General features: G+C 48.6%; 1 protein-coding gene across 1 annotated transcript in view; it reads left to right on the forward strand.

Moving 5' to 3' along the window:
• The window catches only part of HIF1A (hypoxia inducible factor 1 subunit alpha), a 75151-nt gene that overhangs the window by 24500 nt on the left and 23251 nt on the right, over nucleotides 1–27400 (forward strand). Inside the window, exons 2-5 of the mRNA XM_077265588.1 lie at nucleotides 21636–21826; nucleotides 22280–22425; nucleotides 23976–24060; nucleotides 27081–27193. Coding sequence (XP_077121703.1) covers nucleotides 21636–21826; nucleotides 22280–22425; nucleotides 23976–24060; nucleotides 27081–27193 — 535 coding nt within the window. The remainder of the gene's footprint in view (nucleotides 1–21635; nucleotides 21827–22279; nucleotides 22426–23975; nucleotides 24061–27080; nucleotides 27194–27400) is intronic.

The following is a 27400-nucleotide window of genomic DNA, read 5'->3' on the forward strand; positions in this document are numbered from 1 at the left end:
AGAATTTTGCAGAAACATAAGCAGCTTGGAATTACCCAGGACAGGCCCAGATCTGGTCGGCCCAGGAAGTCAACTAAAAGGGAGGATAGAGTACTGATAAGAACATCCCTTGCCAATCGAAAGCTCACCTCTCCTCAGCTTCTGCGAGAATGGCAAGAAAAGTGCAATATTGAGGTAGCAACATCAACTGTTACGAAGAGATGTGTGGAAGCAGAATTGAGAGGGTGCAAGGCCCAAAAGAAGCCATTGACGACAGCCATAGAAAGACAAAGGCGAAAACTGTGGGCATTGAAATATTTAAAATGGAGGAAGGAGGAGTGGGAAAAAGTGCTATTTAGTGCTGAAAGCACTTTTTGCATTTTAGGAAATGATGGCAAGTCTTATGTGAGAAGGTTTCCACATGAAGAGTACAAGCCAGAGTGTTTGAGCTTCTCTGTGAAACATCCGATGAAAGTAATGGTCTGGGGCTGTATGGCAGCCCATGGTGTTGGAAGAACAAGGTGGCTACTATTGACTGGCCAGCTCAGTCCCCAGACCTCAATCCAATTGAAAATTTGTGGCACAAGGTATCATTAGAGATATCTAGAAAACAGCCAAGGACCAAAAGTGAGTTGATTGAGGCTCTGATACAGGCCTGGAACCACATCATCACTCGCGAACATCTGCAGAAGCTTGTTCACTCAATGCCACAGAGATGCAAGCTGGTGCTCAAGAGCAAAGGCTGGACAATAAAGTATTAGAAGCTAAAGATGCACTCAAAAGGCCCTTTTCAGGACTCTGAATTAAATAAAAAAAAAATAAATCTTAAAAAGTAAAATTTAACTCTGTGTGAACTTGCATTGGAAGTTAATGAACTTAGAAACCTGTTCACCATTCTACACACTGTACTGGTGTAGGTATGGTTATGCTGTAAAAAAAAAATTATCAAAAATGTGCATACCATAACAATTTGTACATTTAGGACGTTCAAAAATGAGTGGCATACAATGAGGGATTACAAAAACATATATGTTCCACCAGTTTCACTGTAGAGATGCAGAAGTATGAAACAGTGTTCTTCACGCCTATGCAGGACTTTCTCCAGTCACCTTCCACGACAGCAGTATCGGAGGATGTCTCCCCGCCCTAATAGGGGACAGGAACAAAGAGGTTAAATACCCCTCCCCTTCCTGCAACCACCAGTGTTTTTCCTGTCCCCTATGGGGCATGAAGAGGTCCTCTGATAGTGCTGCCGTGGCCGGCGATCGGGAGCACTGTTACCTTTAGCCGGGCTGTCGAGGTTGGGGGCTCCGCTCTCCTCCTCCATCCAGACTGCTCCCATCTCCGTGTCCCTTCACGTGACTTGGGACCCCTGCCCGCCCTACCCGCGCCTCTTTCGGGAGGCAAAGCAGGGCGGTGCGGTGCTCCGGGGTCCTTCTCAAGCTCCCCGGCTTCCTCCTCCCTCCACGCTGCTGCTGGAGCTGGCACGCGCGCACCGGAAGTGACGTTCTGCCGAACTTCCGTTTTTTTCGCCGGCTCCTTGCGCCGCAGCTCCCGCGCGCGCCGTACAGCGTCCTGACCCAGGACTTGCAGCGGCGGCATGGACGGGGCATTCCTGACCCCCCCCCCCCCCCATCAAACGGACACCACGAGGGGGAGGAGCACCACTAATCTCGCTGGGAGCCTCGGTAACAACCTATTTATTCCTGGCTAAGGAAGCCTCCAGGTAAGACCTCCTGTCTATACTCCCTATAGTCAGGTCTCTGATATGGATGGCGACAAAACCCTTCACTCTGCTTCTGCAGAGCCCAGCGCTCACCCCCCTGCCGTAAGTAGTGGGATGATGTCCCTTGCTGTCCATTTTTTCTAGAATTCATTTGACTTAGTCCGTCTTTCTCTCTCTTTTAGGGAGACAAAGTTTCTGCCTCTAAGAAGGTGCCCAGTCGCAAGTGTGTTGCATGTGCGTCCAAGCTTCCCCCCACACATAAAAAGAAGCTCTGCCAGCCATGCACAGACGAGGTTCTGCGTGCTGAACAGCCCTCTCTTATGGACAGCATCAGGACTCTCATCAGGCAGGAAGTTCAATCTTCCATGGCGACCTTCTCCCAACCCCCGACACCACAGCCTCCTCCTGCTAAGAAAAGGAAAATAGCCCCTGTACTCTCTGACTCTGACTCAGGAGAAGTGCATACTTCTGACTCAGGGGACCATTGGGAGAATGAGAGTTCTGCCTCTACCTCTGCTCCCAAATCTGACAACAAAAAATACCTCTTTTCCTCCGAGGATTTGGAGGAATTAGTGTCTATGGTGAGGGGCACCATGGGGGTGGAGGAGGAGGTGGAGGGCCATTCTGTACAGGATGACATGTTCGGGGGGTTAAAGCCCAAAACTGTAAAGGGATTCCCCATACACGAGAATATAGAAAGCCTCATCCTCCATGAGTGGGGCCTTCCAGAGAAAGGGTTAAACGTCCCATCTGAACTCAAAAACCGTTTTCCATTGGAGGGAGACTGTTCTCTTTTCGAAATGCCCAAGGTTGATGTCCAGGTTTCAAGGGTAACCAAAAAAACGGCTCTGCCCTTTGAAGATTCCTCCCAGCTAAAAGATCCCATGGATCGCAAAACTGAAAGTTTATTAAGAAAATCCTGGGAGATTTCAACTAACCTACTGAGGTCCAACGTGGCATCAACCTGTGTAGCCAGATCCCTGTTCCTCTGGCTGCGTACATTGGAAAATCACCTGGTACAGGGTACACCCAGAGAGGAGATTCTTAATTCTCTTCCTCTGCTCCAAAGAGCAACTGGATTCCTCGCGGACGCCTCCGCAGAATCAGTACGGGTTGCCGCTAAATCAGCGGTTCTCACTAATTCCGCTAGAAGAGCTTTGTGGCTTAAATCCTGGGGAGGTGATATTACCTCAAAGTCTAAGCTTTGTGGTATACCTTTCCAGGGTCATTATGTATTTGGGCCGGTCCTGGACGAGATCTTGGACAAAGCTTTGGATAAAAAGAAGGTCCTTCCGGAACAAAAGAACCCTAAGAAGCGTTTTTTTCGTCCCCCCCGTGACCAAACCCCCCAGCAGAATTACAGGGGTAAGGGCAAATCAGGACGATGCAGTTACCCCCAAGGGAGGAAAGGCCAGAAACATCCTGGTTCCCCCAACCGACCCAGGCCTCTGAAAAACAATGACTGCCCTCCGGTCGGGGGTCGACTCTCGGGATTCCTCTCCCAGTGGCAGGTGATTACCACAAACCAGTGGGTCCTACGTACCATTCGGGAGGGACTAAGATTGGAGTTCGAGAGTCCTCCTCCCCATCGTCTGTCTATCACTTCCCTACAATCCCCAGGACTTCGGGAAATTTTGATGCCGGATATCCTAGACCTGCTTCGAGCGAAGGTGATCTCCCATGTACCACATCGGGAAATAGGAGAAGGTCACTATTCCCACCTCTTCGTGGTGAAAAAACCCTCAGGGAAACATCGCATCATTATCAACCTGAAACCTCTGAATCAAGTAATAAAATACCGAAGATTCAAAATGGAATCAATCAGATCAGCAATCCCGCTGATCGGTCAGAACTGGGTGATGGCAACGCTGGACCTGAGGGACGCATATTATCATGTGCCAATACACCCAGACCACAGAAGATTCCTCAGGTTCGCGATCTCCCAAAACAAACGGGTCAGCCATTACCAATTCAACGTCCTCCCGTTCGGAGTCTCGTCGGCTCCACGAGTCTTCTCCAAAATCATGACAGAAGCGGTAATCTTTATCCGTCAACAGGGGATCTGTGTCATACCATACCTGGACGATTTTCTTATCATCGCTCCATCCGCTTCACGTCTCAATCAGGATGTGACAAGAGTCCTCGACATTCTGGAATCTCTCGGGTGGATCCCGAACCTGGAGAAGTCAGACCTCCAACCTTCGCCACGGAAGAAATTCCTAGGAATACTTCTGGATTCAGAGAAGAGAATGTCTTTTCTACCCGAGGACCGTCAGACCAATCTTGTTCGCAGGATCTCCAGGTTCAGAGATCAAAGAGCCCCGACTCTAAGAGACTCTATGTCAGTCCTGGGTTCTTTGACATCCTGCATTCAAGCAGTCTCCTGGGCGCAAGCCCATACGAGAATACTTCAGTCACACATCCTGGCATACTCAAGAGGACATCAGATGGCCTTAACCAGGAAGATTCCCCTTCCCTCGCATGTGAGATCCTCTCTGTTATGGTGGCTGAACCCCCAGAATCTACACCGGTGAGTCAGCTGGGATCAGCTTCCCCTCAGAGTCCTCACAACAGACGCAAGTCAGAGAGGTTGGGGTGCCGTGATAGAAGGCTTCCACTTCCAGGGGTTGTGGGCCCCAGATGTGAGACGCAGTTCCTCAAATCTAAGGGAATTGAAAGCTGTGGAAGAGGCGCTAAAAGCCGCATCTGCCATCATCCAGGGCTACCATGTCCGGGTGATGTCCGACAATATGACCACCGTGGCATATCTCCGACACCAAGGGGGCACAGGACACTCGAACCTGAAGCTGACTGCTGGAAGGATTTTTTCCTGGGCAGAAAACCACCTGATGTCAATCTCGGCAGTTCATATAAGGGGATTGGACAATTCCCAGGCGGACTATCTCAGCCGGAGAGACTTCCATCCAGGGGAATGGTCTCTAAACCAGGAGGTATTCCTAGCCCTGGTCCAGAGGTGGGGAACTCCCGATGTGGACCTTTTTGCCAGCATTCAGAACAAGAAATCAGACACCTTCTTCTCCCTGACCCCCTCAAGCGGGACACTAGGACTGGACGCGTTCTCCCACCCCTGGGAGTTTACCCTGGCATACGCTTTTCCACCAATACCATTGCTACCCAGGACGTTGCAGAAGATCCGGACGGATCAGGTCACACCGATTTTGGTGGCCCCATTATGGCCAGGAAGGAGCTGGTTCAGCGCTCTAACAAGCATGTGTCTAGAAGGCCCGTTTCCACTTCCACAGAGACTCGACCTTCTTCAACAGGGTCCCCTGATCCATCCAGACTTACACAAACTAAAGTTGACAGCCTGGTTACTGAAGCCGAGATCCTGAGAGCCAGAGGACTCTCGCAGGAGGTAATCGAGACCCTACAAAAAAGTAGGAAACCAATAACAAACGCCATTTATGGCAAGATATGGAAGAGATTTTCGTCCTGGTGTGCCCCGAACAGACCGGATCCCTTTTAACCCAAATATTGCACAGATTCTTCAATTCCTACAAAAGGGCTTGGAGCTGGGTCTGTCACCTAGTACCCTAAAGGTTCAGGTGTCAGCTCTTGGTGCTTTCTTTGACCAGGATCTAGCATGTCATCGATGGGTGAAACGTTTCATATCATCGGCAACCAGAATCCGTCCAAGACTCCAGATCCATACCCCTCCTTGGGACTTAAACCTGGTGCTAAAAGGTCTGACCGGGGAACCCTTTGAACCCCTTTCAACATCTAGCTTAAAAATCTTAACCCTCAAAACGGTCTTTCTGGTAGCTATCACTACTGCCAGGCGTATAGGGGAATTACAGGCCTTATCAATTCAGGAACCATTCCTGACTGTAACTACGGATAGTATAATTCTCAAATTAGACCCGTCCTTTACACCTAAGGTAGCTTCAAGCTTTCACAGAGATCAGGACATCATATTACCTTCTTTCTGCCCCAATCCCTCTAATCCTAAAGAGGAAGCCTTTCACACCCTGGACGTCCGCAGGGTAGTCCTGTTCTACCTCAAACAAACGGAAGATTGGAGATTGGACCAAAACATGTTCATCCTGTGGTCGGGGCGTAATAAGGGCAAGAAGGCAGCCAAAAGCACAATCGCTAATTGGATTAAGCAGGCCATTAGCTTAGCATACTCCTCTCAGAAGCTCTCACCTCCAGCTTCACTGAAGGCCCATTCTACCCGCTCAGTCTCAACTTCCTGGGCAGGAAGGGGAAGCGCATCAGCAGAGCAGATTTGCAGAGCCGCCACCTGGTCGTCAATACACACGTTCACCAGGCACTACAGGCTCAACTTCAACAGGGATCTAACGTTCGGCAGACGTGTTCTGCAGGCGGTTGTCCCTCCCTAAAGAAATTAGCAGTTGGTATCACTCCGATACTGCTGTCGTGGAAGGTGACTGGAGAAAATAGAATTAGTTCTTACCGGTAATTCGGTTTCTAGGAACCTTCCACGACAGCACTAATTTCCCTCCCTATCTGTTTTATAAATTTATGATTCCTGCACTTAAATGGTAACTATACATGCTACTGTGTCCAGAAAAAACACTGGTGGTTGCAGGAAGGGAAGGGGTATTTAACCTCTTTGTTCCTGTCCCCTATTAGGGCGGGGAGACATCCTCCGATACTGCTGTCGTGGAAGGTTCCTAGAAACCGAATTACCGGTAAGAACTAATTCTATTTTTGAACACGATTGTGTGTGTGTGTATATATATACACACACACACACACACACACACACACACACACACACACACACACACACACACACACACACACACACACACACACACACACTAGATGGTGGCCCGATTCCAACGCATCAGGTATGGTATTCTAGAATATGTATGTAGTTTGATTATGAAGATTTTAGAATAATACAATTAGCAAGCGTAGTTATATACTCACCCTCCGACGGCCCCCGAATCCAGCCCAGGTCTTTCCCACTCCTCGCGTGCTGCTCCGGTCCCAAGCGGCAATAACACGTGATGATGTAGCGGTCTCACGAGACCGCTACGTCATCTCCGGTCATTGCCGCAATGCATTATTGCGACCGGAGCGGCGTGCGAGGAGCAGGAAAGGCCTGGGATGGATCCGGGGGCCGTCGGAGGGCGAGTATATAAATGATTTTTTTATTTTTAACATTATATGTTTTTACTATTGATGCTGCATAGGCATGGAGGGGGGACTGACTGCAGGGGAGTAGGGAGCGGCCATTTGAAATATGAACATGAAAAAAAAAAAATATATATATATATATATATATATATATATATATATATATATATATATATATATATATATATATATATATATATATATTTTTTTTTTCATGTTCATATTTCAAATGGCCGCTCCCTACTCCCCTGCAGTCAGTCCCCCCTCCATGCCTAGACTATAGCTGCCCGCTGTACGACTTGTGATGTCCCTGCCCCTATAAAATCCATTTGCACACACAGACATTGGAGGTGATCTGATAGAAAAATCCTTAATTTTGCTGTAAGGAAACGCAAAGCGCAAATGCAAATCGCTGTCAGATCTCCGCACATATTCTCCTTTATTTTATTCATTGTGGGATCGTTTTCTGATCTACATAAGTCGGCGGCTCATTGTGACCCCTTCCACAAGTGGCGGACAGCCTTTGGGTTTCTTAGGATGGGAATCGATCTGATTAGACCCGACATTGCTCCATGTGGATGGATCATGTGATGTCTTTTTGCCTTATGGTTCACATGTTGGCAGTGTCATGTAATTATCTCATGTCTACTGTTCAGTACGTATAATTGCAGCAGAGCATCCCCCAAGGCGGTGTGCTGAGTAATTACCATATATATGCATAGGAAGAAGAGCCATGATCGGAGATTTGTTCAGGCACCTGAAGCTACGGAAACTCATGTATTGCCGACTGTCTGATCTGCGGGATATAGATGGTTATAGGGCAGGAGGAGCAGAACAGGGTAATATTGCAAAGATCCAGTGTAACTTGTACTCCATGCCTATAAATCTAGAGTGCGCGCTAATCAGTGAGTGACGGCTGTCTCACTCGCTTATGGAAGACAACCATGGAGTTATTCCACTAGGCCAAATGGACAGCATATCTACCAGGACAGGTTCAGCAGGGTGTTTGCAAATAGTCCAAGTTTATTTTTTTGACCATCATTGTTAGCGGCCTTTCAGAGACAGCAGCTGCGCAGAGATCATGCAGCTTCAGATGTGGCCAGCCAGCTAAACTTACCATAGAGAAGGCAGAGGTGGTTTATTACACGGTCTGCCTTCCTGAGCGCTGTATACCTAGAGCTGAACCAGTGGTTTTGTATACAGTTTAGAAACAGATCTTCCTCCTTGTGATCGCCTGGTGTTCTTGATGGCCCCAGATGAGCTCTGCAGCAAAGTCTTCATAACTAGAGCGAATATGCCTAACCCCAGTTACATGGGAATGTGGAAATTATTTTCAGAGAGTTGACCAGGACCATAGTAGGCCGTAATTCTGAGTACCTTGGACACATTTTGCTTTGCCTTTTCTGGAGTTAATGTGCGATTATGAAAGTGTCCTGGAAAACCCCCTTGTCAGAGAAGAATCGACGGGAAAAGGCAAATGAACTTCGACTCGAATCTTCCTAAAGGCACTTTTCAGCTTGGACAAGTCCTTCCTGCTAGTGCTCCATTCAGACATGTTCTTTGTTTTCCGTTGTTAGAAAATGTACCTATTCTAATCTATGGGGTTGCTCACAGAATGGAAAAAACATAAACCGCACACGGCACTCATTTCCCTGGGTGTATGCGATGTGTCTGCGTGGAGAGTGAAGCAGCTGCAGAGATTGCATGATCTAATAGTGTCAGGGGATCCCCGGGAGATCCAGTGTTGACACCACTGGAACGTCACTGGCATCAAAGGTGAGTGTGTTAGTATTTTACAGGGGAGAAAACGTAAGGTTTGAGATCAGGTAGTGGACAGCCCCTTTAAAGTTCAAATGCAAAAGATAGGAGAAGCTTTTGCAGTTTTTGTCCATACATGAAATATATTGATGAGACATGGATCCAAAACCATACAATACCATTTTTTTCATACAAGAACACTTTCTGAGGCCTAAGCTTTCCTTTGGACTTGCCTGTTTTTGATCCGAGCCACAGATCACTCATCCTTTAAAATCAATTGTTTCTAGGGGATAAGCACAGACCGCACACGGTGGCTAAGTCACGTGCAGTCTTTACTTAATGCTTCCTTACCACCTTCCTTCGTTTTGATGAGTTTTTGCGCTACATATTTTTGAAAAAAAAAAAAATGCAAGTACCCCTATTTTACTTAATGGGTGCAGAAAATCTGCAACATCAATACTCACTAAAAGCTCATTGTGTGAACGCAGCCTAATTGGTAGAAGAAGCTTAAAAATTGCATTTATTTATTTTTTTGCATACGAGAAAAATGAATCCAATACCGATAGCAAAAATGTACAGATAAGTGGATGAACATTGGATCCAGCACACTAGTATTTTTTCCATGTATGAAAAAAAATAAATGGATAGTCTAGAGCGAGAGATGCTTCTTGTAAACGTTCACCATGAGATGAGGATCTGAACAGGGGAGCCCCTGTATTCTCTCCCGACTCCTTCACGCGGTGTAGAATCCTCTCCATTCATTTAGTGAATCGCCGGCTCTGACACCTTACACCCGTCCTGCCTCCAGTGTTACTGGTTTGTCCTGATTCTGGTGCTGGGACAAGGAAACTTGTCTGTACAGCTCCAACAAAAAGAGCTACGTGAATCTGTGCGCATCTGCGAGACATTAAGGCCATGTTTACACTTTGCGGGTTTTACCGCGGATCCGCGGCGATTTTGACGCTACGGGTCCGCAACAGTTTCCATAGCGTTTACATTTAGGCCATGTTCACACTTTGCGGCTTTTACCGCGGATCCGCGGCGATTTTGATGCTGCGGGTCCGCAGCAGTTTCCATAGCGTTTACATTTACATGTAAACCCTATGGAAACAGCAATCCGCTGTGCACATGCTGCGGGAAAAACCGCGCAGAAACGCAGCAGTTTACATTCCGCAGCATGTCACTTCTTTGTGCAGAATTGCTGCGATTCTGCACCCATAGGAATGCATTGATCCGCTAACTTCCCGCATGGGGCCGTGCCCACGATGCGGGAAGTAAGCGGATCATGTGCAGATGGTACCCGGGGTGGAGGAGAGGAGACTCTCCTCCTGGCCCTTGGAACCATATTTGTGTAAAAAAAAAAAAAAAATTAAAGTAAAAAATTAATGATATACTCACCTCTCAGCACTGCACGCGGCCGTCCGGTATCAGGGTTGGTGTGCGAGCAGGGCCTGCGGTGACGTCGCGGTCACATGACCGTGACGTCACAAAGGTCCTTCTCGCACAGCATCTTTGGAACCGGACCGCCGCGTGCAGCGCCGAGGAGATCGGGACGTCAGAGGGTGAGTATATAACCATGTTTTATTATTTTTATCATTACTATTGATGCTGCATATTGCTGCATATGCAGCATCAATAGTATAGGAGTAAACCCGCAGCGGAAACCGCAAAACAAACTGCGATAAATCTGCAGGGATAACCGCAGCGGTTTTGCCCTGCAGATTTATCAAATCCGCTGCGGGAGAACCCGCAGAGGACCCCGCAAAGTGTGCACATAGCCTAATACTCCCCTGCTGCCTGTCACCATGACTAATTCGTTTTAATACAGGAAAGATATATATCTTGGTACCTTGTTAGCCAGTAGATAGAAAAATATTTAGAATTGAGAGTCCTTAGTGGTTGATACCTTTTAATGGCTAACTGATAAGATGGTAACAAATTGCAAGCTTTCGAGACTGCACAGGTCAATTCATCTATGCCTGATGAAGAGACCTGAGTAGTCTCGAAAGCTTGCAATGTGTTACCATCTTTTCAGTTAGCCATTAAAAGGTATCACTGCATTGCACATTATATCGATATGCTCAGAAAGCCAGATATAACTCTTTTCACTGGACAACTCCTATTGGTAACTTGTTGATAGCTGGGACTGGCACCGATCAGCCAAATGGCAGTCTTAAGGAGTCTGACTGGAGGGACCATAGTGCTCCAGAGAATGCCTCATCCCCTTTATTACTTGCCAGGCACAGCGCCGTACTTTTGAAAGTGGCAGTGCCTGATGTTGCAGCTCAGTCCCAATAACTTTAATAGGACTGAGCTGCTGTACCAGATACAACAACTGCAAAATGTATGATGCTGTTACTAGTAAAAAATAAAAAAATGATGCAGACTCCTCTCCTTGGAGCACCAATTAATGGCAAACTATTAGGGTACTGTCACACTCTGCAACTTTCCAACGATCACGACCAGCGATACGACCTGGCCGTGATCGTTGGAAAGTCGTTGTGTGGTCGCTGGAGAGCTGTCACACAGACAGCTCTCCAGCGACCAACGATGCCGAAGGCCCCGGGTAACCAGGGTAAACATCAGGTTACTAAGCGCAGGGCCACGCTTAGTAACCCGATGTTTACCCTGGTTACCATCGTAAAAGTAAAAAAGAAAAAAACAGTACATACTCACATTCCAGTGTCCGTCAGGGCTCTCGCAGTCTGCTTCCCGCTCTGACTGAGTGCCGCCGTAAAGTGAAAGCACAGCACAGCGGTGATGTCACCGCTGTGCTCTGCTCTTACTTTACGGCCGGCAGCAGCATACCCCCTAATGCCACGTGCAGGAACAGCACGACTGTATATGGTGTCTGAGCGGCGGTCCTCTCGCGCCGTGATTGACTGTGGTTACTCATTTACCATGTGGTTACATAACCTATAAACATGGCCAATATCAGCAGACTTCTTTATCTACCTGTACTCCGTATATGAGGGCATGGTCTTTCAGATTAGCAGTTGTAGCCAAGGTCTGACGCGTAAACTTTTTTTTTCGTGTTTTTTTTTTTTTTTTTTTTGTGATCTAGCAACATTATTTTTTTTCTATGGTTATGTGCCCACCTTGCAGATTCGTGCGGATTTTTCCGCACCGTTTTTGAAAAATCCGCAGGTAAAACGCACTACATTTTACCTGCGGATTTACCAGTTTTCCCTTTTTTTTTTTTTGTGAGGATTTCACCTGCGATTTTACACCTGCAGATTCCTATTGAGGAACAGGTGTAAAACGCTGCGGAATCCGCACAAAGAATTGACATGCTGCGGAAAATACAATGCAGCGTTTCCGTGCAGTATTTTCCGCACCATGGGCACAGAGGATTTGGTTTTCCATAGGTTTAAATGGTACTGTAAACCTTATGGGAAAACTGCTGCAAATCCGCACCGTGTGCACATAGCCTTAGGTGCCATTAAGGCTACTTTCACACATCAGGTTTTCTCTGTCGCCCATGACTGCACCACGGAGAGAGGGGATCCGCCCACCAAGGACAGGAAACCTACAGATAAAAAGGCGGTACCACTCTCCCGCATCAGTTGGTTTCCTGCCCTTGATGGGAGACCTACAAACTTACCAGAAGAAGATCGTCGTGGGATTCCGGGGCCAATCAGTCCGACTCAGGCAGCGGGGGTCCCCCTGCCTCGGCTGGTGTGGTGACCCGAGGCGCCACCGCTGGGGCTAGTGGGCCTCTAGGGTGTGCGGGGGAGGTGACATGGAGTTCGCGGTCACCTCCCCAGGTAAGATGCAGCAGCGGCAACATCCAGGGGGGTCCCTCTGTGGTTGCGGGAGGAGCAGCGCGGCTCTCCCTTTGAAAGCGTCAGCCTGCACACTGCATAGCCGGCCGGCGTGCAGGACCACGCGTTAAGAGGTCTGCAGGCTGCAAGATACTGGGAGCTCCGGTGGGCAGCGTCCCATGTGCGCCATGCGCGGCGCCATCTTAGGCCAACTGCGCGGGATTTGGACGATAACTATCTTCTGTGCGGGTGCCAGCGGTCGGCGCTTCTGCGCGGGCGGCAGCGCTTCTGCACAGGCGCAAATTCGAATCAAGCGGCGGGAATCACTGCCGGATAAAAAGCAGCTGCTCCAGCCATCTGTGGGCAAAAAAGGGCCGCAGCACGAGCCTCCCAGCGCAGCCGCAGCGCCAGCCGCAGCACAAACCGCAGCGCCGGCCGCGGTACAAGCCACAGCCTAACAGCAGCCTTCGTAAGGTACAGCCTACAGTCAACATGAGCGTCCTGGCATCACCCTTACCAGAATCACCACCAGCATCGCAGCAGCAGCAGCAGCTAAAACGGCGACAACAAAAAGGACACCAGGATACCACCGGTAAAGAACGCCAAAGGTCCCAGCATAGCAAGGAGTCCAGTACGGCGTCGGGGAAAAAGACAGATGCAGAGCATCCCCAACCGGTATTTATGGGTCCTTGAGGTGGTAAGTGATCTCCGTGAAAGTTAGAGACAGTAAGGGTATTATTTTGTTTCTTTTTACTCTAGGGGAAGAAAAGCTTAGGGAAAACTAAGCATAGTATTTGTGCCCTTTGTAGAGAAGACCTTCCAATTACCTGGGAGAAGAGACTTTGTAATATATGTATACAGCAAACCGTTTCCGAGGGGCTTCCCGGTTTGCAGCCGATCTTAAAACCCTGATTAAAAATCAGGTAGAACACCTTTAGATCTCTTAAGAGTGGGAAAAAACAGAGGAAGACTAGACACAGGTCCCCGTCTCCGGTGTCTAATACAGACAGTGATGATGCGGACTCAGATTCGTCTAATTCCTCCACTTCTTCATCATCATCTTCTTCTTCCTCTGGGGGTCACAGCTGTTTCCCCTTGGAAGACACCGATGGCCTCATAAAAGCAGTCAGGAGCACTATGGGGTTAGTAGACTCTCACCCCAAAAGGTCGGTCCAGGAAATTATGTTCGGGGGTCTTGAGCAAAAGAAGAAGAGGGCTTTTCCACTTAATGAGACATCCCATTCTAATGATTTGGTTAGATCAACTGGAGAGCCAGCTAAAAGGGAAAACATCCCGTGACTCCATACTGAGCACCTTGCCTGTATTAAGAGCAAATGCTTCTGCTGATTCTATTAGATTAGCTGCTAGATCAGCAGTCTTCTCTAACGCGGCTAGGCGCGCGATCTGGCTTAAGTGCTGGCCGGGGGACTTGCAGACAAAATCTAAGTTATGTACCATTCCTTGTGAAGGGGAGTTTTTGTTTGGTCCCACCTTGGATGACATCCTGGAAAAGGCAGGAGATAAAAAGAAATCTTTCCCCCCCCCTGGGCTTCCCCCACTTATAGACGGCCCTTTCGGAGCAAGAGGTTTTTCCAGTAAAAAGCAAGGGAAAAACCAGGGAAAATGGGAAGATAAGAAAAGCAGAAATAAAGGATACTTGTTTAACAAAAACCCCAGCGACAACAAGAAACCTTCCCAATGAAGGTTGGCCCCAGGTGGGGGGAAGATTGTCACTCTTTCTCCCGGCCTGGGAAAAGATTACCTGCAGCCAATGGATCCTGGGCATAATAAAATCAGGGCTGAAACTAACATTTCTAAAAAACCCTCGCCCCTCCTTTTCGATAACATCTCCAAGGTCTTCAGTGGAAGAGCAATTGGCATTGGAAAACGAGGTCATGGGACTAGTGGACAAGGGAGTTCTTCTGGAAGTTCCCCCACAAGAAAGAGGGCAAGGTTACTATTCCCCTCTATTCCTGAGAAAAAAAACGGATGGGTCGTACAGGACTATCATAAACTTAAAGCCTAAACAAATACCTAGAGGTTCAACCGTTCAAAATGGAGAAAATGGGGGGGGTTTCCGACATAGACCTCTTTGCCAACAACACAAAAAAGTAACCTCTTTCTACTCCATACCTCCTCGGGAGAATCCAGTAGCTCTGGATGCGTTCTTGATTCCATGGCTACATCAGCTGGCTTACGCATTTCCCCCATTTGCTCTGATTCCGGCAGTGCTGAGGAAGATTCGGGAGGACGGGGCTCATGTGATCTTAATAGCTCCGTTCTGGCCGAAGAGACCTTGGTTCTCTTGGATGAGGAAAATGTCGATATCCGACCCGTGGGTACTCCCAGACCTTCCAGACTTACTCTCCCAAGGCCCGGTCAACCATCCATTCACCAGGGCTGGTATCCACTCTTTTACAAAGTAGGAAACCGGTTACAACAAAGCAATATGGGGAGATATGGAAAAAATTCCTGTCATCATCGGGCACCAAAATAGGGGAAACGGTCCACCTTAAAAACATATTAGAATTTTTACAAAACGGGTTGGAGATCGGTTTAGCCACGAGTACCCTGAAAGTCCAATTATGATTTGGCAGGTAATCGGTGGGTTTCAAGGTTCATCAGGGCAGCAGGTAGATCGAGGCCACTTCTAATTAAAACTGCCCCTCAATGGGATTTAAATTTGGTCCTTAAAGCCCTGACTAAACCACCCTTCGAACCCTTGGAGGATGTCCCGTTAAAACTCCTATCCCTCAAAACATCCCTGCTAGTTGCCCCTCACATCTGCTCGTAGAATTAGCGACATACAGGCACTATCTGCTAATCCTCCATACACACAGTTTTTAGAGGATAGAGTTATTCTCAAGTTAGACCCAGCATACCTCCCGAAAGTGGCATCCCGGTTCCACAGAACTCAAGAGATATCTCTTCCCTCCTTTTGTCCTAACCCTAAAAATGAGGAGGAATCGTTACATACACTAGATGTCGGGAGATGCCTCATGCAGTACATAGAAGCCACCAGAGAGAGTAGGTAGGATGCCTCTCTTTTTGTGTGCTCCTTTGGGTCCCCGCAAGGGAAAAAAAGCCGCCAAAGCCACTCTGTTAAGATGGATCACGGACGCTATCAGCCTGTCATACTCATCAAGTGGAATGTCCATTCCAGGGGAGGTCAAGGCTCACTCAACGAGGGCAGTGGCAGCTTCTTGGGCGGAGAAGGCCGGAGCTTTTATTGACTAGATATGTAGAGCTGATACTTGGTCATCACCTTCCACATTCTATAGGCACTATAGATTGGACCTTATCTCCTCTTCGGACCTTACCTTCGGTAAAAGGTTTCTGGAAGCGGTGGTCCCTCCCTGAATGTACAATCTATGAAATCTCTCCATGGTGCCGTCATGGGCGACAGAGAAAAATATAGTTCTAACCGATAACGGTATTTCTCTGAGCCCATGACGGCACCTGTACATTCCCTCCCTTCACTTTTGGGTGTGCACGCTAATATAGTGTCATAGGTTATTTTATAATAGGTCACGCGGTATCTCAATTAAGTTAAGTAATATTGAAACTAATAAGCTGTTCCATAGTCTCCCATCGTTCTCTAGTAAAACAACTGATGCGGGAGAGTGGTACCGCCTTTTTATCTGTAGGTTTCCTGTCGTTGGTGGGCGGATCCCCTCTCTCCGTGGTGCCGTCATGGGCTCAGAGAAATACCGTTATCAGTAAGAACTATGGTTTTTTTTGCATCAGGCACAATCCAGCGAATGTGGGAAAAAACTGATCCGGCACAGATTGTGAAAAACTGATGCGACGGACCCGTTTTTTTCTACGGATCCGACTAGCATATCCAGATAATTGGATAAAAAAAAATTTGGAGTATGCTTAGTTTAAAAAAGACGAAATCTGGTGCCGGAATCCGTCATTTTCCTGATCTGGCACCTTACGGCTCCCATAGGCTTCCATTCTAGCAAACATTCTTGCTGGGGACAAAAAATGTTGCAATGGACGGTTTTTCCAGAAACCGGAAACTGCAGATTTGCCGGATGCGGACGAAATGCAAGGTAATCCGGTGCAATCCGGCACTAATACAAGTCTATGGGGGAAAAAAAACGGATCCAGTGGCAACATTCGCCGGATCCGTTTTTTTTTAAAATTAGCCGGATTGAGCCTGGCGGCGAAAACCTTATGTGTGAAAGTAGCCTTAGCTGGATTTTGCTCTGCAGACTTTAGATTTAGAGGGAGTTGTGATCCTACAGCCCAAGAAATGGCGCCACTCCTGTCTGTGGGCTGTCTTTGGTATTACAGCTAGATAAATGAATGCACCTGAGCTGCATTCAAGGAACAACGTGTGGTAAGTAGGAGGCTACTGTGGAAATGCCAGACCGGCCATTATTTTCCTTTTTAGCAAAGTCTGCTGCGAGGAGCAGGTGCTTTCTGGAAGAGACTATTTCTAATGTGACATCCTCTGTAAATCATCATGGTGTTATATGGTGATGTAAGGTCTTGAAACATGGAGAGTTTGGCCATAAAACTCTTGCTAAAATGCACCCCTGTAAGAGCCATTTGGGGTAGTGGCTTAGTGTCGCGGCCGCCATATGCATTTGGAGGAAGGCCTGATGTCATGTGACAGAAGTGTTATGCCGGTGTAGGGTATTCTTGTCTGGAGAATGCTCTGTGGACGACTTGTACTTATAGATGGCTGTGATGTTGGTCTTTCGATGCCTTTTTTGGCACATTTCACGTGTCTGTGTTTTCTTTTTTTGTGAACCAGTTTTTGATCAGTCACAGATCACTCACCCATGCAATGGCTTTAAAGGTAACCTGTCACCAGGTTTGTCGCATGTGAGATATGGCCACCACCTTTCAGCCCTTATATACCGCATTCTAATGTGCTGTGTATATATACCCCCAATCCGGCCTGCAACAAAAGAAAAACCCGTTTTATTATACTCACCTGCGGGGTGATCGGGTCTGATGGGTGTCACTGGTCTTGGTTTGGCAACTCCCTTCTTGCGATGCCGTCCTTCTTGCTTCAGTGAATGACGCATCCTACGTCATCCGCAGTGTTCCCCGACATCGCGCTCCTGCGCAGGCGAACTTCGCTGCCCTGACCAGGGCGGAGCAGGGTACTGTAGTGCGCATCTGCTGGGGCTTTTAGACCTTTCCTGGTGCCTGTACACTGCAGTACTTTACTCAGCCCTCATGAAGGCAGAGAAGTACGCCTTCACAGGGGCGCGATGCCGGGGAACACTGTGGATGATGTAGGGACACGCCATACACATGAAGCCAGAAGGTGGATGGCATTAAAAGGATAAAGGAGGCACTGGACCGCTCCGCAGGTGAGAATAATAAAAGGTGTTTCTGATTGGTGGCATATATACAGCATGTTAGAATGCTGTATATGAGGGCTGAATGGTGCTGGTCTTATCTCCCATGGGACAAACCTGGTGACAGGTTCTCTATCATTCCCATGTTTTGTATGGTAAGACATGTTTCTGCATTAATCAGAGGCAGTACATGGCGGCACAAGGAGCGCCTATAGTTTCACATTAAAAGGCCACACTGACTGCTGTTGATCTATATAAAGGGTTTACCATGTGTATAAGGCCTGATAGGGCAGATTTTCTAGACTGAGAGACCAGAAGGTCCTGCGGAGTGCCTGCTACAAACCGACCTATCTGCAAAATCGTGCCACCATTAACCGCCGTATGTTCAGCCACACAGTCTCTTCCCGGTGTTTGCAGGTCCCCAAAGCTTTCCTGTCGGGGCATTGCTGGGAGTCGTAGTTCTGCATTAGCAGTTGGAGCCTGCCACTGTAGATTATATAATTTGGAGTTGGGCATAAAGCCAACAATGCTTTTCTGATTCTTGAGAAAGGGACCATTGTCCAACCATATACTCTTTTGGATATTTCAGCAATGAGGTCTGATAGAATTATTGATTGATCTTGCAACATCCCACCACTACAACCAGTCTGGCTCCATCACAGATGTCCTTGAAGAAGACCCTTGAATAGGTCGAAATGTCGGACGATATCTGCTGTACTTGCTGCCGGAACAAATAAACACTGTATAATTCAAGTCAGATTCATTGCTATCATATATCTGTGCTGCTGTGGACTATGACCATGAACGTCCACTAGTCACAGCTTAATATGGGACCAGGCAGAACATGCCGATTACCCCTCCCCAGTGATGAGTGCCAGCTGTACCTTGGTACAATAACCTGATCCTGTGCATTGTCCTGTAGACTCATTGTACTCATGGGACATTTCACTGTCCTTTAGAAGAGCTGTGAATACCTGATACAAGGCTCCGTGTGTTTGGTTTCTGCTCCACCACTTTTCTGTCTTTCAGTAGTGATTATAATCTATATCTATCTGATTGTACTGTTACTTGTCTGACAAAGTCCTGTGTAATAGAAGAAACGTGTGGTTAACATTTCCAGAAAGTGGAGTCCAAACCGCAGCTAGTGTCTGTGAGCCAACGTAGCATACGTTTTTTTTTGTTGGAGGCAGACTAACGTCAGCCATTCAAGGGAACCTGTGACATGACAGCAGCAACCCAATCTGTGACCACCGTGGTATAGAGAAGGAGCTGAGCAAGAATCATGTATGGGTTACTGGGGAAAGGATTCGGTATAACTTGTATTATGATTAGTAATGAGCGAATATACTCATTACTGGAGATTTCCTGAGCACGCTCGGGTGTCCTCCGAGTATTTTTTTAGTGCTCGGAGATTTAGTTTTCATCTCTGCAGCTGAATGATTTACATCTGTTAGCCAGCATAAGTACATGTGGGGGTTGCCTGGTTGCTGTGGAATCCCCACATGTAACCAAGCAGGCTAGTAGCTGTAAATCATTCAGCTGCTGCGAAAAAAAACTAAATTTCCGAGCACTAAAAAATACTCGGAGGTCACCCGAACGTGCTCGGGAAGTCTCGAGTAACGAGTATATTCGCTCATCACTAACTATAATCGTTGAAATCCCTGGTGTTTTTAGTATGAGTTCAATGGGTATCCTACTAGTGATTGACAGCTATCTCTGCCTGCACTGTCAGTGCATAAAATTTCAAGTTTTACTGAAACTTTCTCCATCTCTGTCAATCAGGGCATGTGGAGCTGATCAATCACATCTGGCCTGCAGAGCAGGTACCATTTGTAACCTGGGAGGATCCCTTTAACTCCTATAATGGGTATATGATTGGGTATGCAAAATACATGTAAATGTGTCCATGGTAAACCATTCTAATAGTACCTGATCAAATGCATAGTCCCGAATAATGGCACCAGAGGCCATGCTGGCTGCCTGATCCCCTGGCCACATGATGGTACATAATGACATGCATACACCGTCTGCCTCCATTCAAGCCTGTGAAACCATCGAAGACTGCAGCGTAAGCGCATGTGCTGCCACTGTGTGTAACTCCTGCTGGGTCAGCGTAAGCGCATGTGCTGCCACTGTGTGTAACTCCTGCTGGGTCAGCGTAGGCGCATGTGCTGCCACTGTGTGTAACTCCTGCTGGTTGTAGCCTCATGGCCAGAGGAGCACATAGATCACAAGCCCTTGTTTTGGCGATTGCTGGAGGTCCAAGCGATGCCTATCCAGTGGGACCCTTTTAAGCTCCTTGGTGGCTTTTCTTGATTTGAACCATTTGGCACTAATGGCCCGGTGTGCCGGTAATTGGCATTTTCTCACCTGTTCATTACAGGTCCGGGGACTGTAGACATTCGGCTTTCTTCTGTTCCTATTAGATCAGCTCTACGTACACTTCAAGGAATAACAAAGAGGGCTCACGTAGCATTGGTAGAGCAGGTGGCTGCCCGTTGTATGTTTATGTTGTGGTGCTTGGATGAACCTGCTTCCATGCTGGGAGTTGTAGTATGGCAACAGCTGGATAATTATGGCTTGTGTCTCCTGCTGCTACAGGTCACAGCCCCTTGGTAGAGCTCAGTAATTTTAGGGCGCTGATTATACTTACATGGTTGTGTAATGGAATTGCAGTAACGGCGCCACCTAATGGTGTGTTTTCAGGAAAACATTAGTAATTCATGAAGTGTTCTAAAATCTTTTGTAATTTTGTGCAGTTGTCCAGGACGAAGAGCCACGAGCGTAAGAGTGGCTGCCTGTAATGTGCCCGCCCTCCCGCATCTGCTCTTCATAAGCGCACATCTGTATGTGTCTTATCTGTAACCAGTCGGGACCTGCCCCCTGAGTGCCGGCAGAACAGCGCGTGGTCTCTGCAACGGCATTATAATTAGAGGAAATTCCAGAAAGCCAGCGCTTCGTGTCCAAACAATGCCGCAGACGGAGGGAGGGGAGGATGTCGGCCGCCACAATTTTCAGTTTCTCCTCTTACATCAGTTCCTGTGATTTCTTAGTGTGAAATATCAGTGACTTGAAAGAAAATTATATTCGGATGGGTATTATTGGGAAATGATGGTGGCTTTATTTATTTTCTGAAAACAAGTTTAAATTTGCAGCAGTCGGGCAAAATGTCCTGTACATAGAGGGCTGATATGGTACGGGCCACCATCAGTGAGACGTGTCAGACAGCAGGGGTCCCATCAGAGATGATGGGGGTTCGCAGTTTACATCCTCATACACCAAACCTGGCTGAGCATGCATGTGTATGGGCGGGACATAGAAAAAGCATGACTGAGCGTGCATGTATATGGGGAGACAGAGGACCTGGCTGAGCAGGCATGTGTATGGGTGAGACAGAAAGCACGTGGCTGAGCGTGCATGTGTATGGAGAGACAGGACCTGGCTGAGCGTGCATGTGTATGGGGCAGGCATAGAAAGGACATGGCTGAGCTTGTATGGGGACATAGAAAGGACATGGCTGAGCTTGCATGTGTATGGGGGGTAACATGGTGGCTGACTGACCACGATCTGGAGGGTCTTGGCTGCTTTATAAGTGCACAATCCCATTACAGTGGTTTTGCAATTATATTGGATTATCCCCTTCCATAACTGATGTCTGAGGATTTGACCCCTAGGACCCCCCCGTGATTCTGAGAACGACTGTCCCATAGTGCTCTGCTCCACCTCCGCTCCATTCAGACTTGGGATCACTTGGCGTCCATCGGGCAGACCTTCAGCCATCAGTGTGGATAGGGAATGACTTGCCCTCCGGGGACAACCCCTCTAAGTCCTGTTTTAGATGGATCAGGATAGACACGTAACAAGTCCGGGTGAATGGTGGTGCACTAGTTACATGTGGCAGAAGGCTAACAGCATGACGTGACTACGTACCTAACACCTCAAATCTTATTGCAGGATCAGTTCAGAGCGTCGGAAGGAGAAATCCAGAGATGCGGCCAGATGTCGGCGGGGTAAGGAGGCAGAGGTCTTCTATGAGTTGTCCCACCAGCTGCCACTGCCGCACAATGTCAGCTCCCACTTGGATAAAGCCTCCATAATGCGGCTCACCATCAGTTACCTGCGTGTCCGACGCCTCCTTGATGCAGGTGAGCACTAATGATGGGGACCTGGCACCAACTCTAGTTACAGTCTACTGCACTTTCATTGTAAAAGCCATGGACACTTAAAACAGACCCCATTATTATTGTTTGGCTCCATCTGACGCGGGTTTGTGTCGGCACAGGCTGAAGATTTCATGAACTGAACAGAAAATGCACCTGTGAATGTGAACACAGCCGTACTTGGATGACACACAGCTACTTTTATAAGGGGGTCTTGTTATGTTGGTAACACTTCTCGTCACATCCTCATAGAGAACAGCTGGGGCCCAGCATCTTACACATGGGTAAAGATGGCTGCTGGCTAAGCGATCACACGGACAGTTGTTATCTAATGTGTATGGGGCTTTACTGGCCAATATGGTTCAGAAATAGCTGAAATTGTAGCATTAGGGGGGAGATACTCAATCACGTGTAGTAACAAAGCGTTGTTTTCCCCAGGGAACACGGATGAGGAAGCTGAACTGGAGAAACAGCTCAACTGCTTTTATCTGAAGGCCTTGGAAGGATTCGTTCTGGTCCTGACAGAAGAAGGAGACATGATTTACCTGTCCGAAAACGTCAACAAGTGCATGGGGCTCACACAGGTACGGAGGGGCTCACACAGGTCCTTAGGGGCTCTCCTCCCTCCTGATTGTGATCTATAGTTACATTATCCTTTGCCTGTCTTGTATTGTGGAGAGATGGATCAATGTACCGCCAGTGCGTTGATAGCAGTACAGAGTATTTCAGGAGGACAGTATCCTTCAGACCATACTTCCACCATGTAAGACTGTGTTCACTTGTGATAAAAATAATCAGTTTGGATTCCTTCCCTTATCCTGTAATAACTTCTAATATTACCATGCTGTAATGGGTGAAATCCACTCACCGTGATGGATTTGTAAATATCCACAGCACAGATAAGTTTTCTCAGGGAGACTATCTGCAGCGGAGGATGAAATCTCACTCTTTTTGCTGCTGCTGTAATGTGCTGCAGTTTTTCCTATACCCAAATCTAGAAGGAGAATCTGCAGCAAATCCCCCCCCCCCCCACACTGTGTGAACACGCCCTTAAGGTACCTTCACACTGAACAACTTAACAACGATAACGATAGCGATCCGTGACGTTGCAGCGTCCTGGATAGCGATATCGTTGTGTTTGACACGCAGCAGCGATCAGGATCCTGCTGTGACATCGTTGGTCGGAGCTAGAAGGCCAGCACCTTATTTCGTCGCTGGCTCACCCGCTGACATCGCTGAGTCGGCGTGTGTGACGCTGACTCAGCGATGTCTTCACTGGTAACCAGGGTAAACATCGGGTTACTAAGCGCAGGGCCGCGCTTAGTAACCCGATGTTTACCCTGGTTACCAGTGTAAATGTAAAAAAACCCAAACACTACATACTTACATTCCGGTGTCTGTCGCGTCCCCCAGCGTCCGCTTCCCTGCACTGTGTCAGCGCCGGCCGGCTGTGAAGCAGAGCACAGCGGTGACGTCACCGCTCTGCTTTACGGCCGGCGCTTACACAGTGCAGGGAAGCGGACGCTGGGGGACCCGACAGACACCGGAATGTAAGTATGTAGTGTTAGTTTTTTTTTTTTACATTTACACTGGTAACCAGGGTAAACATCGGGTTACTAAGCGCGGCCCTGCGCTTAGTAACCCGATGTTTACCCTGGTTACCCGGGGACTTCGGCATCGTTGGTCGCTGGAGAGCTGTCTGTGTGACAGCTCTCCAGCGACCACACAACGTCGAAACAGCGACGCTGCAGCGATCGGCATCGTTGTCTATATCGCTGCAGCGTCGCTTAATGTGACGGTACCTTTAGTGTGCAGGTTGATGTTCTTGAGGTTTAGCGGCTGTGATTTGTAGACGCATGGGAGTCAGTCCCATGCGGTGCCCACCGGGGATTGTTATGAGGCAGTCTATTGTATGGAGACTGAGATAATCTTCTGACACTTCCATAAGTCTTCATGGTGTCGGACATACAGCAGGCTGCTTTGCGTGGCATTACAGCTGAACCGTGTAGTGATGTGCCCTGATCACACTGCTTTGCTGCTATAGGTCAGCAGATAATGGTGCTTAATAAGGACTGTGGTCTTGTAAACTGTATGGTTCATGCAGTCATTATTATTTTTTTTCTTTTTTCCCCAGTTTGAGCTCACTGGGCACAGTGTATTTGACTTCACGCACCCATGTGACCATGAAGAGCTGAGGGAAATGCTGACCCTAAGGAATGGTGAGTACCAAAAAGAAATGAATTGGGACAATGGTCTGAAAGCCGATCCTGATGGGACCCCGATACATAGTGGTGCTTGGGCAGACAGAAGTGTCCACATTTGCCAGTTCTCTTGGTGCTTCATCCCATTTAAGACTGCATATAGAGACTGGAGGAGGCGAATTGGGGGGGAGGGGAGGGGAGGGGTGACTGCACTGGAGGAGATGAGTGGGAAGGGATTACGGCACTGGAAGAGGCGGGGAGGTGAGTAGAAAGGGAGGGCGGCACTGGAGGAGGCGAGTGGGGGGGACGGTGGCTCTGGAGGAGGCGAGTGGGGGGTCAGTGGCACTAGAGGAGGTGAGTGGGGGGCGGCGGCACTGGAGGCGGCGAGTGGGGGGCGGCGGCACTGGAGGCGGCGAGTGGGGGGCGGCGGCACTGGAGGCGGCGAGCGGGGGGGCGACTGCACTGGAGGCGGCGAGTGGGGGGGCGATGGCACTGGAGGAGGTGAGTGGAAAGGGATTGCGGCACTGGAGGAGGCGGGGGAGGTGAGTAGGAAAGGAGGGTGGCACTGGAGGAGGCGAGTGGGGGGGTCGGTGGCACTGGAGGAGGCGAGTGGGGGGGCGGCGCTGGAGGAGGCGAATTGTGGGGGGGCGGCGCTGGAGGAGGCGAATTGGGGGGTGGCGGCGCTAGAGAGGGCGAGTGGGGGGCGGCGGCGCTGGAGGAGGGCGAGTGGGGGGGGGCGGCGGCGCTGGAGGAGGGCGAGTGGGGGGGGGCGGCGGCGCTGGAGGAGGGCGAGTGGGGGGCGGCGGCGCTGGAGGAGGGCGAGTGGGGGGCGGCGACGCTGGAGGAGGGCGAGTGGGGGGCGGCGACGCTGGAGGAGGCGAGTGGGGGGCGGCGGCGCTGGAGGAGGCGAAGTGGGGGCGGCGGCACTGGAGGAGGCGGGCGAGGTGAGTAGGAAAGGAGGGTGGCACTGGAGGAGGCGAGTGGGGGGTCGGTGGCACTGGAGGAGGCGAGTGGGGGGTCGGCGGCGCTGGAGGAGGCGAATTGGGGGTGACGGCGCTGGAGGAGGCGAAGTGGGGGGCGGCGGCGCTGGAGGAGGGCGAGTGGGGGGGCGGCGACGCTGGAGGAGGCGAGTGGGGGGCGGCGGCGCTGGAGGAGGCGAAGTGGGGGCGGCAGCGCTGGAGGAGGGCGAGTGGGGGGGCGGTGGTGCTGGAGGAGGTGAGTGGGGGGCGGCGGCGCTGAAGGAGGCGAAGTGGGGGGCGGCGGCGCTGGAGGAGGGCGAGTGGGGGGGTGGTGGCGCTGGAGGAGGCGAGTGGGGGGGTGGCAGCTGTGCTAAAGGAGGCAGGAGGAGGGGAGAGTTTGTGTACGGAATCTTAAAAGGATAAGGGGCCAATAAGTGTATCCAGGAGGCAATGCACCTGCAGCAGCTCGCACACTGCATATATCTGTACCCGGATTATGTAAAGAAATAAAAATGGATTTGTGCTGTTTGCAAGGCTAGTGGTACGACAAAATAGCGTTCATTTTGGTGCTGTCACCGATGTGTTCTTCTAAAGTTGGAAACACGCAGCAGTAGCTGCCAGCTAAGTTGTTGACTCCCCCATACACGAGTTCATGCCTTCTCAATAGGGAGAGAAGAGTAGGCCGCTCACTGCAGCGTCTGAAAATGAAAGGATCAGGCGTTCAACTTGCAAGTCGCGAGAACCACCCCATATGCAGGTGCTTCTCACAAAATTAGAGTATTATCAAAAAGTTAATTTATTTCAGTTCATCAGTACAAAAAGTGAAACTCACATATTATATAGAGCCATTACAAACAGTGATCTATTTCAAGTGTTTACAGTATTTCTGTTAATGTTGATGATTATGGCTTACAGCCAATGAAAACCCTAAAATCATTCTCAGTAAATTAGAATACTTTATAACACCAGCTTGAAAAATGATTTTAAAATCCGAAATGTTGGCCTACTGAAATGTATGTTCAGTAAATGCACTCAATACTTGGTCGGGACTCCTTTTGCATCAATTACTGCATCAATGCGGCGTGGCATGGAGGCGATCAGCCTGTGGCTGTGATCAAGGCTGTGGTTATCCCGGTTGCTTGTGCACCTTTTTCTACCACACTTTTTCCTTCCACTCAACTTTCCATTAATATGCTTGGGTACCGCACTCTGTGAACATCCAGCTTCTTTAGCAATGACTTTTTGTGGCTTACCCTCCTTGTGGAGTGTGTTAATGACTGCCTTCTGGACATCTGTCAAGTCAGCAGTCTTCCACATGATTGTGGAGCCTACTGAAACAGACTAACGGATGTTTTTAAACACTTAGGAAGCCTTTGCAGGTGATTTTTTTTAATTATTCTAATTTACGGAGATAGACTTTTGGGTTTTCTTGACTGTAAGCCATAATCCTCAACATTAACAGAAATAAACACTTGAAATACATCACTCTATTTGTAATGACTCTATCTAATATGAGTCTTACTTTTTGCGTGAAGAACTGAAATAAATTCACTTTTTGATGATATTCTAATTTTGTGAGAAGCACCTGTACATCAGGTGGTCGGGGGGAGTTGGCGGACTTTAATCTAATGTGTATAGGAGCCTCCAGACTCTAACTTTTCTAACTTAAGACCTTATTAGAATATATAAAAACTTCCCATAAGCTTACACAGCCAGGTGGCATAAGAATCAGAAGTCTTCATTCATCCATGACCAACTCTGAGCAAGAAGTATTTTAGGCTTTCGAGTGAGGCCAAAAAATGGGAGGAGAATGTTTAATTCCTCGGGGCCCATATTGTTACATCAGACTTGCTAAAGACTGCAGATTGTGGGAGAATGAGCTCTGGAGCTTCCCATCAACTTAACGTGTGTCTGCCTGGATCCACCGTTGATTTGAATACCTTTTAGGGGCTGCCTAAGGTTGGGACAGAAGCAGGAAGCCAATTGGTGGCAGGTGAAAGCGCACACACCCACACCCCGAGCAGATATTGATGGCCTATCCTAAGGATCCCCTCTAACTAATAATGTTCCTTCTTGTAGGACCAGCTAAAAAAGGAAAGGAACAGATCACAGAGCGGAGCTTCTTCCTGAGAATGAAGTGCACGCTGACCAGCCGGGGAAGAACGGTCAATATAAAGTCTGCCACATGGAAGGTGAGATGACGAGAACAGCAACCACATGCGGCTTTTGTGACAAAAATGGGATAGGGTGGAAAAGTAGATTGAGACCAGTCAAATTTAGGCCTTTTTCTGACGTGCCTCCCCCCTTCCCCTTTCAATCTATGGATTCTTCAACGTACAAGTGATTTTGATCCATGTAAATGGCATCATAGAAATTGTGTTTTATCGGATGTCTGAATG

This window comes from Ranitomeya variabilis, chromosome 1 (assembly GCF_051348905.1).
Source record: "Ranitomeya variabilis isolate aRanVar5 chromosome 1, aRanVar5.hap1, whole genome shotgun sequence".
In the NCBI taxonomy this organism is placed as follows: domain Eukaryota; kingdom Metazoa; phylum Chordata; class Amphibia; order Anura; family Dendrobatidae; genus Ranitomeya; species Ranitomeya variabilis.